The sequence below is a fragment of the Pituophis catenifer genome, unplaced genomic scaffold, assembly GCF_029215685.1.
Source record: "Pituophis catenifer annectens isolate HBS135680 unplaced genomic scaffold, rPitCat1.0.hap2 SCAF_15, whole genome shotgun sequence".
NCBI classification, from domain to species: Eukaryota; Metazoa; Chordata; class Lepidosauria; order Squamata; family Colubridae; genus Pituophis; species Pituophis catenifer.
In genome coordinates this window covers 12,419,919-12,435,752 of record NW_027256895.1, presented here as the reverse complement: position 1 = coordinate 12,435,752, position 15,834 = coordinate 12,419,919, and the positions used below count along the sequence as shown (strand labels likewise).

General features: G+C 41.0%; 1 protein-coding gene across 1 annotated transcript; it reads right to left on the bottom strand.

The window, feature by feature from the left end:
* Positions 1–9,309: 9,309 nt before the first annotated feature.
* On the bottom strand, positions 9,310–10,236 carry LOC139324373 (olfactory receptor 10G6-like). Its single transcript, XM_070954085.1, has one exon. The coding sequence runs from the start codon at positions 10,234–10,236 to the stop codon at positions 9,310–9,312; it is 927 nt and encodes a 308-aa protein (XP_070810186.1).
* Positions 10,237–15,834: the final 5,598 nt, after the last annotated feature.

Sequence of the window (15,834 nt, the reverse complement as noted above, 5' to 3'; positions counted from 1 at the left end):
TTCAACTGGGAAATAAGGAGAAATTTTCTGACAGTGAGAGCAATCAACCAACGGAACAGAAGTTGCCTTCGGAAGTTGTGGGAGCTTCATCACTGGAGGCTTTCAAGAAGAGATTGGACTGCCATTTGTTGGAAATGGTGTAGTAGGGTCTCCTGCTTGGGCAGGGGATTGGACTAGATGACCTCCAAGGTCCCATCCAACTCTGTTAATCTGTTTGGAGAGAAGCAAGCTAAAACTAAGAAGAAATTTCCTGACAGTTAGAACAATTAATGAGTGGAACCCCTTGCCTCCAGAAGTTGTGAATGCTCCATCACTGGAGGTTTTTAAAGAAGAGATTGGACAGTCATCTGTCTGAAATGGTGTAGGGTTTCCTGCCTGAGCAGGGGGTTGGACTAGAAGACCTCCAAGGTCCCTTCCAACTCTGTTAATCTTTTATTCTGTTAAGATAGTTTTTTTAAAAAAATAGTTAAAATTTGGCCAACAAATAAATGGATTGTAACAGTACAGGTAGTCCTCAAGTTACAACAGTTCCTTTAGTGACCTTTCTAAGTTGCAACAGCACTGGAAAAAAGTGAGTTATTGCCGCTTTTCACACTTACGACCATTGCAACACCCCCCGATGGTCATGTGATCAAAATTCAGATGCAGTGTCCTGAGGTCATTTTTATGATCTTCAAACAAGCAAAGTCGACGAGGAATCCAGATTCACTTAACAACCACGTTACTAACTTAACAACTGCAGTCATTCACTGTAAAGCCGTGGAAATAAAGATCGTAAAATGGGGCAACAGTCATTGAACAATTGTCTCACTTTGCACCAGAAATTTTGGGCTCCATCTTGGTCGTAAATCAAGGACTACTTGTATATTCCTAGGCACCTGGAACTGTGAAGGTGCAATACTCTTGGTGGCCTAGAATTTTGTGAAATTTGTGCCGGGGAAAAAAGCTATTCTAAAGTTAGAAGCGTAATAATTCTCAATATTGTTCTCTATTGTTATTTATTTTCTAACATCTAAAGAGGCATGAGGAAAATCTGTTAATTCTGTTGCAGCATGAATGATCTGGAAGGGACTTTGTCCCCATGTGTAGGTACCTTTGTGTCCAATCCTTCCTCTTTGAGTGCCAAATCAGATCCCAAAATTTATTTACAACTCATTATGAGCCATGGTGGTGCAGTGGTTAGAGTGCAGTACTGCAGATTGGCTATTTCTGTTGCCTGCAAATTTGGCAGTTCAAATCTCACCAGGTTCAAGGTTGACTCAGCCTTCCATCCTTCTGAGGTTTGTAAAATGAGGATCCAAAATTGTTGGGGGCAATATGCTGACTCTGTAAACCGTTTAGAGAGGGCTGTAAAGAAGCGTAAAGTGGTATATAAGTCTATTGCAATTGCTATTATAATCCCACTCCAATTTACTAGGATTTTGAGTGATGAACAACAATTGAAAAATGAGAGTTTCCTCAACAAAGGAATGGAAAAGAGGGGAGGAGTAGAGAAGGGAAAGTAGGGGAGTTGGGAGGTGAGAAGAAGAGAAAAGAAAAATGGGAAAAGGAGAGGAAGAAGGAAGGGAAAAGAAGATCAGGAGAGAGGGTAAGAAGGGGAGGAAGAAGAGAGGAGAGGGGAAAGAGGAAAGGAAGTAGGAAAGGAAAGGAGAGGAGGAATGAGGAAAGGAGAAAGAAAGGAGGAGAAAGAAGGGAAGGGAAAAAGGAAAGGTTGTAGTAAAACAAAAGAAGGAAATGGAAAGAAGAGCAGACTCGAACAAAATAATTGATTAATTACCTAATGGAAGTTAAAGAAGAAGATGAACGAACAATGTATAAGGATGGATAAAAGACTGTACATTTAAACATGTTGATGAAAAATAAAAATAAAAAAACTTTTTTCAAAAAACAAAACAAAATAAGAGTTTCCTCAACCTGGTTGGGTTGTAAGGGAGGAAGTGGGTCTGAGCCAGCAAGTGAGATAAGACATGCCAGAGAGACCAATTTTAAAATGTTTGCAACATTTCCACTCAAGGAGAAGCAAACGATTATCAAGCAAATGGATAGGAACCTGTTACTTGGATCAACCACCTGATATAAAAGGAAAGCATGAGTTTACACCGAAGAAAGTACTTTGACATGGATGGTGGACATCACACGATTCTGACTAATTGGACAATATTTGATACACAAATACGAAGGATGAGTTGCTGTTCTCATATACATATACAGGACATGGGTCATATGGAAGCTCAATAAATTCTGCTCTGAATTCACCATGTAGAACATCATGAAGATCCTGGTCCTCAGATCATTGGCCTTACCTTCATATGGACAGTGCAAACCTTCAGAAGACTCACAAGGTCAAAACACAACATGGAAAACATCCTTGCACGGAGAATTGTTTTGGGATAATTTCCCTCTTCATAGACCTAGTCCAACTTATCAATGTCTTGGCAAAAGAGCAACTCAATCAATTTTTCATGTCTCAAGAGCTATGCTTGCTGGTTTGAAATTACAACAGACAACTTGACTAGGTGTGCCATTAATGTCTAATGCCACTGTTGGAAGAGAAATTGGAAACTATCCAGTCTGGTAGCATCTCATTCTCTTCCTCTTCTGTTCTAGAAGGTTTACAGGAGAAGTATAGACATGAGTTGTTCTTGACACTCTCTGAGCTTGCTTGATTTCTTGCAGATGTTTCATTACCCTAACAAGGTGACATCATCACTGCTGTATAGACAGCAGATAGTCTTTCTCTTCAGCAATGTAATTTGAGTTGCACTAACTATACCTTCACCCAGGTAGAGTTATTCAGAGGGAAGAGACCAAGATTTCTTTTCAAAACAATGGTTGAGATAATTAATTGCATGGACCTCAACAAGGACGGTGTACTTCCAAAAAGAGATACTTATATTGTGAACTATAAGCACGATGTGATCCAGATTCTTTCCAGGTCATCTGGATTCCTTCCGAATTAGGATTAGGTCTTCTTTCCCTTTCAGATCTTAGAGATCCTTGAAGTTCTGTTCTGAGTTTATTATGGATTCCGGCAAGATAGATATGCAAAAAAAAGGAGGAGGCAGATTCATATCTTCTGGAGCATTCAGGTAGGAGCCCTTTGACATTTCACAGCTTTTTAAAACATTTTGTCTTCCAAGAACATTGTCACCATTCCCTAGATAGTGACACAAGCTCTGTTGAGATTTCTACTAAATTCCAATGTGCCTGGAAACTACAATATTTTTTTTACTGACTTAAGAGAAAGGCAATTACTGTTGCCTTATATTCCATGGAGCATAATTACTTTTGAATAATCAAGTTAGATGGAAAGTTCAGTCGCATAATAATCAATAAGGTCCAATTAACCAGATGTTAAAGTCCCACTGATTTCAAGAGATATCAATTTAGAACAATTCTTTGATCCAGTTGTTGGAAGAAATGTCCACCTGGGTTCAGTTCCGAGTGGGGAGAAAGACACTGGATTCATGGAAGTTGCTTGGAAAGACGGTTTATTGAGGGCAAAGATGCTGAGAGTGCATCTGGGTTTTATGCCCTCTGTTGGGCTTTTGAATTTGAGCTTGTGTTCTGATTGGTTGTCAGACTCCCATGGGGCCATGCAGGGATAACTTTGTAGGTTGTCTTTTGAGTCCCAGGCTTGGTTGACTCTTGCTGGGTGATGATGTAATGAAAAGGGCTTTGGGCAATTCCTAATATGGCTCTGCCTGAAGGAGGTAGAGCTTTGTTATGTAGAATAGACTGGCCCATTGACAAAGGTGTGTGTGGGGGGGTTGAGTTTCTGCCTCCCTTTTAGGGGAAATATTCTGTCCTTTTAATATTTGCTAAAATATCTCATTTTCCTAGGAGACGGGTGGGTGCTAACTTCCCACATACCCTGTTTCCCCCCCAAATAAGACATCCCCTGATAATAAACCCAATCGAGCTTTTGAGCGCATGGCAATAAGGCCAAGCGCTTATTTCAGGGTTCAAAAAAATATAAGACAAGGTCTTATTTTCAGGGGAAAAAGGTTGTACTTGACTGCCAAAAATCTTTTTTGCCATCTTTTCTCTTTAAATGCTCCTGCTTTCTCCTGGTGAATTTTAAGATACAGACAATTAACATTGTCCGTATCTTAAAATCCATAATTTCTTTTGAGCCTCTTCTGATCTTCTCCGGCAAGAGGCTTTTTTAAAATAATTTTTTATAAACCTTTATTAACATTTAAAATCCAAAAATACAAGTTAAAATACATCCATAATAATTATACAATTCAACATCATTCTGACAGTATATAATTCTTAACTTTATTCATCTATCCCCACATATTCCTACTTAATCGACATATTTAAACACATTTTGTATCTTATTTTATTCTCTACATTCCTTATTTTTAATTTCTATCCATTGATACCAATTTTCCCAAATTGAGTAGTATCCCGAGTCTTCCTTATTATTTAGTTCTAAAGTAAATTTGTCCATTTCTGCACATTTTCTGAAAAAATTCCAGATTATTGCACAGTCTGTAGGTATAGTGGACATTTTCCAGGCTTGCATGAGTCCAATTCTTACTTCTGTAGTTATATTAATAATTAAATATTTAATGCTTTTAGGATAATTTCCTTTAATAATCCCCAGAAGAAATAGGTCAGGTTTCAATTCTATTTTACAGTGTTTAGCCATTTTTGTATTTTAATCCAGATTTTTTTAACTTCTGGGCAAAGCCATCATACATGGAAGTAGGTACCTTGTACTTGTTTGCATTTCCAGCAATTAGGTTTTAGGTTGGGGTACATTTTTGAGAGTCCTGGCAAGAGGCTTTTACTTCTCCTGAAGCATCAGTTTCAACTTCAACTTCAAAGTGTTTGGTTTCTGAATAGCTCTACTTTTAAAACCCAACAGGTCTTCGTAATAAATCCAAATGTATTTTTAATACGCGCTCTGTGTGTTTTTAGAAAAAAAAACCCTGAGGGATTAAGTTGAGTATTGAATTCTAAAAATACAGTGTGTTTGATGTGGTCTTGTGCCATTTGTGTTTTCTTTTTGACCTAGACTACACATTTTTTCCCCTCATATGACTCAGTGGTAATATTGAAAGACTCGATGATTATCCTTTTTGGTTGTGTTTCCAGGAACTTCGTGACAAAGAAGAGGACAAAGAAAATGAATGTTGCATGCTTTTCAATAGTGAGACCTTTTCTCCATCAATTATGCAAACATCTAAGGAATGTTTGCATAATTGCAAATATTCCTTCCTTTTTAAATCTGAACAAGTTTTCTCAGGCTAAAGGTTTTAGCTGGAGAACTACTTAGAAATGTTTTCTGTTTACATAACTTGACATCTATCATGTCCTATTTTTCTGGGACTTCAATGTCAAGAAATATTGAATATTCTCTCTCTCTCTCTCTCTCTCTCTCTCTGTATCTGTCTGTCTATCTATCTATCTATCTATCTATCTATCTATCTATCTATCTATCTATCATCTATCTCTACACACACACACAGAGACACGCACACAAAGTATGTGTGTGTGTGTGTTTATATACATATACATATACATATACATATACATATACATATACATATACATATACATATACATATACATATACATATACATATACATATATATATATATATATGTAGGTCTTTGGTTATTCGGGTCTTCTCCCACGTAAAATTGGAAGTGTCTTGGCGACGTTTCGACGAAGTCTCATTCGTCATCTTCAGGCTGGTGTTCTCGGCTTCGTGCTTCCAGTTTGCTCCTGGAAGCACGAAGCCGAGAACACCAGCCTGAAGATGACGAATGAGACTTCGTCGAAACGTCGCCAAGACACTTCCAATTTTACGTGGGAGAAGACCCGAATAACCAAAGACCTACATACAAACACCCGCGAAAACCTGAGAAAACATATATATATATATATATATATATGTGGTGGGATTCAAATTTTTTTACTACCGGTTCTGTGGGCGTGGCTTGGTGGGCATGGCATGATTGGTGGGCATGGCTTGGGCATGGCAGGGGAAGGTTACTGCAAAATCCCCATTCCCGCCCAATCAGCTGGGACTCGAGAGGCAGAGACTAGATGGGGGCGGGGCCAGTCAGAGGTGGTATTTACTGGTTCTCTGAACTACTCAAAATAAAATTTGTGTGTGTGTGTGATTAATAGAATAGTTTTCAAGGAATGGATATGCATGTAAATCTTTTATTCTGAGCCTTTTTTTTTCTTTTACAAATAGTATTTTTTTTTAAAAAAATAATGGAATTAATTTCTATCGTCTTGGTGATTTGCACCACTTTCTCATAATAAGAGCCTTGGTGGCGCAGCAGACTAAAGTACTGTTAAAGTACTGTTAAATAGCACCAGCTGCCTGCAATTACTGCAAGTTCAAATCTCATCAGGCTCAAGGTTGACTCAGCCTTCCATCCTTTCAAGGTAGGTAAAATGAGGACCCAGATTGGGGGGTAATAAACTGACTTTGTATAAAAACAAACACCGCTTGGGGGGCTCCCGAAAGCCCTACTAAGCAGGTATATACAAAAGTATGAAGGCTATTGCTTAACGCATTGTAAGCTGCCCTGAGTTTCTGGAGAAAGGCAGCATATAAATCGAACCAATAACTAAACAAACAATAAATAATGAAGATAACACATTACAATAAAAAGGAGTGGATGATTTGGCCAAAAGTAAGGGAAGGAAAGTAGCACCTGGCCATCAGGCCCAAAGCTACTGGTACGATCACAGTCCATTGATCAAAGAAGGTTCTATCACAGAAAGTTGGTTACTAAGATCCCCACCATTGCAATGAAGCCAAATGACCAATCATATTGGAGTGCAAAATAAACTTGTCAAGTGCTGGAAATCAGGAGTCTAGGCAGTTCAAAAAAATATAGGTTTATTATATGCAAATGCTCTCTACAACAATCCGAACTACTGATGGTCAAAGCAAGTAGGCAGTAAATAAGAGTCAACGGAGGGACTTGGAGGGACATGGTGGCTCAGTGGCTAAGACGCAGAGCTTGTCAATCGAAAGGTCAGCAGTTCAGTGGTTCAAATCCCTAGTGCTGTGTAATGGGGTGAGCTCCCGTTACTTGTCCCAGCTTCTGCCAACCTAGCAGTTCGAAAGCATATAAAAATGCAAGTAGAAAAATAGGGACCACCTTTGGTGGGAAGATAACAGCATTCTGTGCGCCTTTGGCATCTAATCATGCTGGCCACATGACCACAGAGACATCTTTGGACAGCGCTGGCTCTTCAGCTTTGAAGCGAAGATGAGTACTGCCCCCTAGAGTTGGGAATGGCTAGCACATATGTGGGGGGGGGAACCTTTACTTTTACCTAAAGTCAACAGAATTCAAGGTCAGCTGGATTTAGATCTCTTGTGGGGACAAAGGGACTGATGACATGTTTGACTCGTCCCTTGGGCTCATCCCGGTCATCTTCTACAAAACTCTTTCAATTCTCCTTTATTGGTACCTCATGTTATGATTTATTTATGAAAGCCTAATTGAATAAAAAGACCAGGAGACCTGAAAGGTACCATGGTGACCTTAAAGAATAGTCCAAAGCAATGGCTGCTCAGCTCAAGGAAGGAAAATAATAATAATTCCACTTAGTTATTCAAGGAGCATATGCTCATGAATTTACGTGAAGAAGGAAAGATGGAATCCATGCAGAAGAAGAATGAAAACTGACACGAGTGTTCTGTCCCCAACCACACATACACACACCAACAGACGTTCAAGAGTTAAAGACCAAACCAGCCGGCAAAATCCTTTTCCTTATGATAACGGAACTTGGCAACAACCTAGTGGCTGCCTGCCAAGAGTTTATTATTTACGAAGAGGAGAGATAACTTCTCCCCACTCCTAGTACATCAAAAGAAACAGCTCAATAATTACGGAGTCAATTAAGTCCAGAGATAATCCAGCAAAGTCTATAGCCAAAAGTCCAGCAATGCAGAATGGCGTGGAAGCTTTCAGCTTTGTTCGTCACAAGGTTTGACTGGCCACCACGCTCCCTTTTATATCCTGTGGGGTGTGGTCCAGTGACTCAGCCTAATCTTGGGCACGCCTTTTCTTCTGTTGTGCGTGCTTATCTCTGTGACGCTGGTGTGGATCCAGCCAAGACTCATTACCCTCATCACTGTCCATCTGAATTCCGCAGCCTGCAGGAAGTCCACACATTTTAAAGTCCCCAAGATTGAGAAACACTGAGTTAGAATACCCCAACCTTTGCACCATAAACTGTTCTTGTGTCTAGTTGTTCTGGTGTGCAGTGCTCTATAGCATCGTTTCGAGAGTAGGAATTGAAATGCTGGGATCCCTTCAGAAATCCTTATAGGAGACAGTGGAATCCCAACCAGCACTCTAGGAAGAAGTTGGAATATTGCATCCCCTAAAGAGACATGGTGGAAAGGATATTTGTTGGAGTTCATCCTCTTCTATATCCAAGAGAGCAGAACTAATTGAAGTTGGCTGAAGAAGGACATTGTAAATTTCAAACTCTGGTTGGATAAGGACTTCTCTAGGAGAAGACCTAGGCAGCACCTGAAAGGACTCTTTGTAGACCTCAGGTTTCCTTCAGTGTTGCTTACATCTCAGATACTTTCCTTAGCATCTGTTCAGTCTTTCTCTTGAAACCACATGCAGCTAGGAGGACCATTGACCCTACTTCTGATCCCACTTCTTAACACCTCTAAGCAAGTCAGCACCCCACCCAGTGGTGGGATTCAACTGGTGTAACAACCAGTTCGCTGAGCGTGCACAGTGCATTTAAAAATAGATCTAAATTTTTTCGGTGTAACAACCGGTTCACTGAGTGCATGCAGTACATTTGTAAACAGCTCTAAAACTTACCTTCTACTGCAGCCCTGGTGAGTAAAACAGTTGAGGCACAGCAATCCGCTCAGCCGTGCCTATCAGCTGGGCTTCAAACAAAGGAAATATAGGTTGGTATAGCGCAGGGGCTGGCGGCGGGTCAGCTGATCGTCGGAGCGAACTGGTTTGCTCTCAGCTGATCATCGGAGCTAACGCTTCACCGAAACTGGTCCAAACTGGCTGAATCCCACCCCTGGCCCCACCTGTCTGAGTTAAGAATGAAGTGATTACATACAACAGACTGGGTCATTGGAAGAAAGCTGTTCATCCCCACATGTCGAATCAATCGAGCCATAAAATAAAATTAGATGTCCATGCTGGAAGCAAGACATCAATTTGAGCACTGACAATATTACAAAGTGCTTTTTCAAGAGGCAACTGGACTTTTTCTGGTTTTTCTTTGAAGCCATTTCACTTCTCATCCAAGGAGCTTCTTGTCTCTGCTATTTACTCTGAATTCCCGCTCCAAAGTTTCACCAGAGCAGTTTTAATGTCCTTGTTCCTAAGTGTGTATATCACGGGGTTCAACAAAGGAGTGATGGTGGTATAGAATACACTTACCACACTATCCATAGAGTCCTGAGAACTTAGTCTCATATAATGATAAAACAAAGGCAGGTAGTATATAAACACCACAGTAAGATGGGCAGTGCATGTGGAGAAGGCCCTTTGCCGTCCTTCACTGCTACTGATCTTCAAAATGGCTGTGAGGATGTAAGCATAAGAGGCTAAGATGAGGAGAAAGCAGGTCATTGTTATAAAGCTCACGTCAACGATGCTCATCAACTCATTAAATTGTACATCAGCACAAGACAGCCTCAGCATTGCAGGAATGTCACAAAAGACATAGTCAACATAGTTGTCCCCTCCATAAGGCAAATGAAAGGTGAGGGACGTCAGAAGTGCAGAATTGAGGCAGCCACCAATTATGGTACCCAAGGAGAGGAAGAGGCAGGCTTTCCAGCTCATGATGTTGGTATAATGGAGGGGTTTACAAATGGCCAAGAAGCGGTCGTAAGCCATCAAGGTGTAAAGAAAACACTCTGCACATCCAATGAAATGGAAGAAGAAGAGCTGAGACACACATCCTCCATAAGAGATGACTTTTCCACCCGGAGTGAATCCTGCCATCACTTTGGGAACCACCACAGCTGAGAAGGCCATGTCCAGGATGGAGAGATGACACAGGAACCAGTACATGGGCTTGTGCAGTTGAAGGTTGGAGATCACCACCCCGATGATCAGGGCGTTTCCAGAAAGAGTCAAGATGAACATGATTGAGAAGAAGAGAAGCAAGGGGAGCTTTAGTTCTTCTGGATATGGAAATCCAGAGAGGATAAATCTATTTGGTGCTGTTTGATTTGGACACTCCATAAATATATTTATTGAAATGCATAAAGATTCTTAGCCATCACTACAGTTATTTTTTTCATGGAATATCTTGGAAGAAACATCCAACTACACATTCAGCTATTGATAACATTTCCCCAATAACCATCGTATATAGTGAAGTATCTTCTTCAGGGATCTTGTCATGGGTAACTATTGATATCAATCAGATAATTGCCTTACTAAAACATCAAGCTATTTGTTTCAAAGCATAAAGATTAACTCAAATATTAGCCATCTCTAGAGTTAAATTTCCCATGAAGTGTCCACCAAGAAACATCCAACCCAGTTGCATATTGACAACACATTCTCTGTAACCGTGATTCAGAGTGCAGTATGTTGTTTCAATAATAATAATAATAATAATAATAATAATAATAATAATAATAATGATCAGATAACTATTGATAGCAATCAGAGAATTTCCTAGCTAAAAGCAGGTCCAACAACCTTGGTAGAATTATTTTGAAGGATGTCCTCCATAGTATACTTGAGTATGTATACTGGTTCTCGTTGGAAGCTTGTACTTTGTAAAATGAATTTCATATCCGCAATATTTTTTTCCCCTCTGCTATCCTGTTCAGCCCGTTGTAAGAATGAATTGGAACTGTTTGAGCTGTTATTCAAAATCTGGAATTTCCTTTTGGGTAATAATTATGTTGAAGAGGTAGAAGATCTGGTACTTTTGTTTAATTATGAAGAAGATGATGTGGATAAATTGTGCATCTTCATTTGTATATCTCAATAGTTATTTTTACCTTATTAGTTTTGTAAGCCACTACGATTCCCTTTGGCTACAGAAACATTTAAAAAGTTTGCAATAAATAAAACTGCAAAAGTTAATAAGGACTAAACCAACGACCTGTTCCCCAAAAACTCTTTTATTATAACCATTAAAATGCTTTGAGTTCAGAATAGATCTGATTAGGATATTACTATGGATCAACACTGGATTTTTGGAGTTGATTTTTTTCCCTACTTCTTCACTGTCCCCCCCCCCCCCCACATCTCAGAGACTCACAAATCATCTGATAGATAAATCATACGTAATTCATACCATTTACTAACATATCTGATAGGTTTGCTCTAGTGCAGTTATCTGGAAGACAATACTGATAGAACCTTTGAATCTCGCAATCGCTTAACAAGAAGCAATTATTTCCTTGATCACTTCAGATAATAACTTCAATGGGTTTTTTTTTCCTGCATGGAAGATGCTTCTCAGAGTAAATCTGTCTCTTCAATTACATTAACGTCATTTCAGCTGCAGCAAACATATTTTCCTCCAGACTGTTGATGTCAATGAGATTTTTTTTTTTTTGCTCAGAGTTGTTTTAACCTTCTGCATGAAAACCAGCCAAAGAAGTGCCTTCAACTGATGTGTGGTGGAGAACGATGGCATTCAAATTAGGTTTCTTCCCATCTAATTTGGCAGCTCTTGATTTGCCCTGAGATGTTCCTTTAACGCTTGCAAATTTTGCACGGCTTAATGGTCCATTAAGAGGACCAAGGGGTCTCTGGTATATCAGAACACGATTTTGCCCTGAGAACCTCCCCCCGTACCTTTATCTTCCAAGCTTCCTCTCTTCTCATTCCTCAGAGCCAGAACAATTCGTCTTTCTCCTTGATCACACTCCAGTGAGCCAATTATAGATAACAGAAATGTCCCCGAGAAACTCATTTGCTAACAAATGGGGTCCAAATTTGTGCTCCACTAAAATCAAGCAGTCATGACTTCATGACCAATTGCATTGCTGGTAGGGTGGGGACATTTATGGAGCAAAAAAAAAAATCATCCTTTGTGGGTGTTTTTGACCCAAAAGGAATTTACACCTAGAGAACAATTATTGTTTATAATGGTGTAGGCAGCGCTGCGATTCAACTAATTTAATAACCATTTATCCATAATGATCAGCTGGGTAGGCATGTCTGGGGGGGAAGATTTCATGTGGTTGAGTGGGCGTGCCCAACTCGATGTCATTCATGGAGGGCCGAAGTGGCGGTGGTGATGGCCGGAGCCTTAGTGTGGGAGTGAAGCACCCCTCTACTTGCCTTTGTGCAGCAACAGCATTCCGCCTTCGTCGCGGTACATTTGCGCTCAAGGCAGCCCTCGCCTCCAGCCATTTTGGGCTTGGAGCTGTAAGCCACATCTGGGAAGCACTGCTGTGGAGACAAGTGGCTGGGTCTGATTCTCCGGCACCTCATCTCTTGCTGAGTCTTGCTGCCTGACAGTCAGGGTTTTTAAAAAGATTTTTGCAGCAGGAAATGGCGGGTGGCTGCTTCCGGCCTTTGTTGTTGCAGCTGGGCACGCACGCCTCGGTCACTCGGGGAGACTCGTGACCTGATTTTCACCCTGCGTTCACTGCCATCAGCTCATGGTCTGCCCACTTACCTGACCCAGCTATGGCTGATGCCGCTGCTGTTGCCAGGGGGGAGTGGGGCAGGGTCGCATTGTGGCTCTGTGTCATAGTGGGCTCCAGGAGGAGGAGGGTACTCCATCTTCCCCATTGTGAAGCACGCTAAATTTCACTGTGCTGCGTAAGGCACTGCAAGAGTAGCGGGCAGGCCACTTCGGCCATGAAGCGGCAACAGCGGTGGCGCGTATCCATGTAGTAAGGGAATTTAACCTAAATAGTCCATTTTAATAGTCCATTTTATGAGCTGCAGTGGCGCAGTGGTTAGAGTGCAGTACTGCAGGCTACTTCTGCTGACTGCCAGCTGCTTGCAATTTGGCAGTTCAAGTTTCACCAGGCTCAAGTTTGACTCAGCCTTCCATCCTTCCGAGGTGGGTAAAATGAGGACCCAGATTGTTGGGGGCAATAGGCTGACTCTGTAAACCTCTTAGAGAGGGTTGTAAAGCACTGTGAAGCCACAGGCGGGCTTCATATAATTTAACAACCGGTTCTCCCAGAATCGAAAATGTGAGTATGCACGCCTTGCACACGTGTGCGCTGCATCAAAAACATGCCAATTGTATAGGACAGGGTAGCTTCGCTTCAGTGGTGAAATGTAAAATTTGTTACTACCGGTTCTGTGGGCGTGGCTTTGGGGGTAATGTGACTGGGTGGGTGTGGCCAACTTTTTTCTTTTTTTACTTTTGCTTTTAAAAGGCTTTGATGGTCAGGCAACTCAGCTGGGATCGTCAAAGGCTTTTAAAAGCATTTTTTTCCCTACAACCTCTTCGGCGGAAGAGGTTGCTGAAAAAAATGCTTTTAAAAGCTTCTGATGATCAGGCAACTCAGCTGGGATCGTCAGAGGCTTCTAAAAGCATTTTTTTCTACAACCTCTTGGCAGAAGAGTTGTAGAAAAAATGCTTTTAAAAGCCTCTGATGATCCCAGCTGAGCTGCACGATCATCAGAGTTTTTTTTTTTACTTTTAAAAGCATTTTTCACCTGAAGAGGTAATACTTAAATCTTTTAAATACTTTTAAAAGTAAAAAAAAAAAGCCTCTGATGATCGCACGGCTCAGCTGGGCATGGAGGGGGGGAGGCGCAGGGATTTTTGCTACTGGTTCTCCGAACTATCTGCCGCCATCGCTACCGGATCAGGCGATCCGGTCCGAACCGGGAGCATTTCACCCCTGCTTCGCTCACTCACGTGCCTTGCGTACATGTGCACTGCATCAAAAACATGCCGATTGTATAGGACGGGATAGCTTCGCTTGCTTGCATGCCTTGCACACATGCGCACTGCGTCAAAAACACAGCGATTGTATAAGATGGGATAGTGCCGGAGTGGGTGGGCAGGCCCAGCTGCTGGCTGTAACTACTGGTTCTCACAGTTCTGAACCGGTAGCAAACGTAAGTGAAACCCACTACAGCTCAAAGGTATGGCCCATATTTGTAAAGGCATTGGAGAGAATCTGAGAAGTGATTTGTCCTTCGGTGTTCCCCATCTTGCAATGTGAATAACTTTAAGATTCAGAAACCCAGTCCCCAAGCTTAACCAAGTTGGTTTGAGAAGCAAATGGGAGTTCTGTAATAACATCTGTTATTATATAACATGAACATCTTCAATGCCAGTAACAATTCACAAGGGAAACGGTTCATTCCAGAGGTGGGTTTCAGCAGGTTCTGACCAGTTCTGGGGAAACGGTAGTGGAAATTTTGAGTAGTTCAGAGAACCAGTAAATACCACCTCTGTCTGGCCCGCCCTCATCTATTCTCTGCTTCCCGAGTCCCAGCTGATCAGGAGGAAATGGGGATTTTGCAGTAACCTTCCCCTGGATTGGGGTGGGAATGGAGATTTTATAGTATCCTTCCCCTGCCGTGCCCACCAAGCCACGCCCACAGAACCGGTAGTAAAAAAAAAATTGAATCCCACCACTGAATCCCACCCCTGTGTAAAGCGGTATATAAGTCTAAGTGCTATTGCTATTAAATCTGAGTTTCTATCTCTCTTCTACTTGACTAGAGAAAATTGATCTGGGCTTGATCTGGTTAATGATCTGTTCTTTAACCTCCCATTTTCAAATAAGTCTCCTTAGACTTGGCCAGCAAGGGTGCTATTATTTCTTTTCCTTGGAAACCCATGAAACTCTCTCTTGCTGTGACCTTGAGGGAGACCAAAGAATAAAAGAGAAAGAGGTGGTGACAAGCACACTAGCAATAAATTAGCTTGTTGCAACCCTCTATCAGAGCTATGGGAAGGTCCTGAACTGCTAGGCAAATACATGAGTCGCAGAAGAGCAGTCCAAATCTTAAACCCACCAAGGATTTAGCTAAGTGTCACTGCTATATTGTCTTCTGGTTAGATGTTCTCTGGTGCGCCAGCGTTAAAAACAGACTTCTCTGAACTCCGAACTAGTATTGAAAAGGAGAGTTGCTGCTTTCAATGAGACACTGATGAAGTGAAACTCTAAATTTCTACAAATAGGTAAGAAGCAACTGAAGAGAGCTCTGTAATGGAACAAGCTCTTAAACACTCTTCTTTATACCAAATAGAGAGGTAAGATGCTATGTTATTAGAAACCTAGGATTCTTCATCTGGAATGAGATTTTGAGATGCTGGAACCTGATCTTCTGATCTTCCCAGGCAGGAATCCAAATAAAGTATTTATTTTCTTATCTTATCTTATCTTATCTTATCTTATCTTATCTTATCTTATCTTATCTTATCTTATCTTATCTTATCTTATCTTATCTTATCTTATCTTATCTTATCTTATCTTATCTTATCTTATCTTATCTTATTATTTTATTTTATTTATTTGTCAAGCATATATAAGATAACAGGTAAAAGTATAAACATAATTTGAATGCATGAAAAGAGTAAGTAAAAAGGAATATTAGGACAGGGGTGGTAGGCACGCTAGTGCACTTATGCACACCCCTTACAGACCTCTTAGGAAAGGGGTCAATAGAGCCTGAGTGGCGTAGGAGGCTAATGCCTTCTAGGTAGGCAGCATTTAACATCCAGCTGCCTGCAATTACTGCAACTTCAATTCTCACCAGGCTCAAGGTCGACTCAGCCTTCCATCCTTTCTAAGGAGGGTAAAATGAGGACCCAGTTTGTGGGGGCAATAAGCTGACTTTGTATAAAATATACAAAAGTATGAAGGCTATTGCTTAACACATTGTAAG

Coding starts and splice junctions, on each gene's coding strand:
- LOC139324373 (XM_070954085.1), bottom strand. CDS start 10,236: ATGGAGTGTCCAAATCAAACAGCACCAAATAGATTTATCCTCTCTGGA.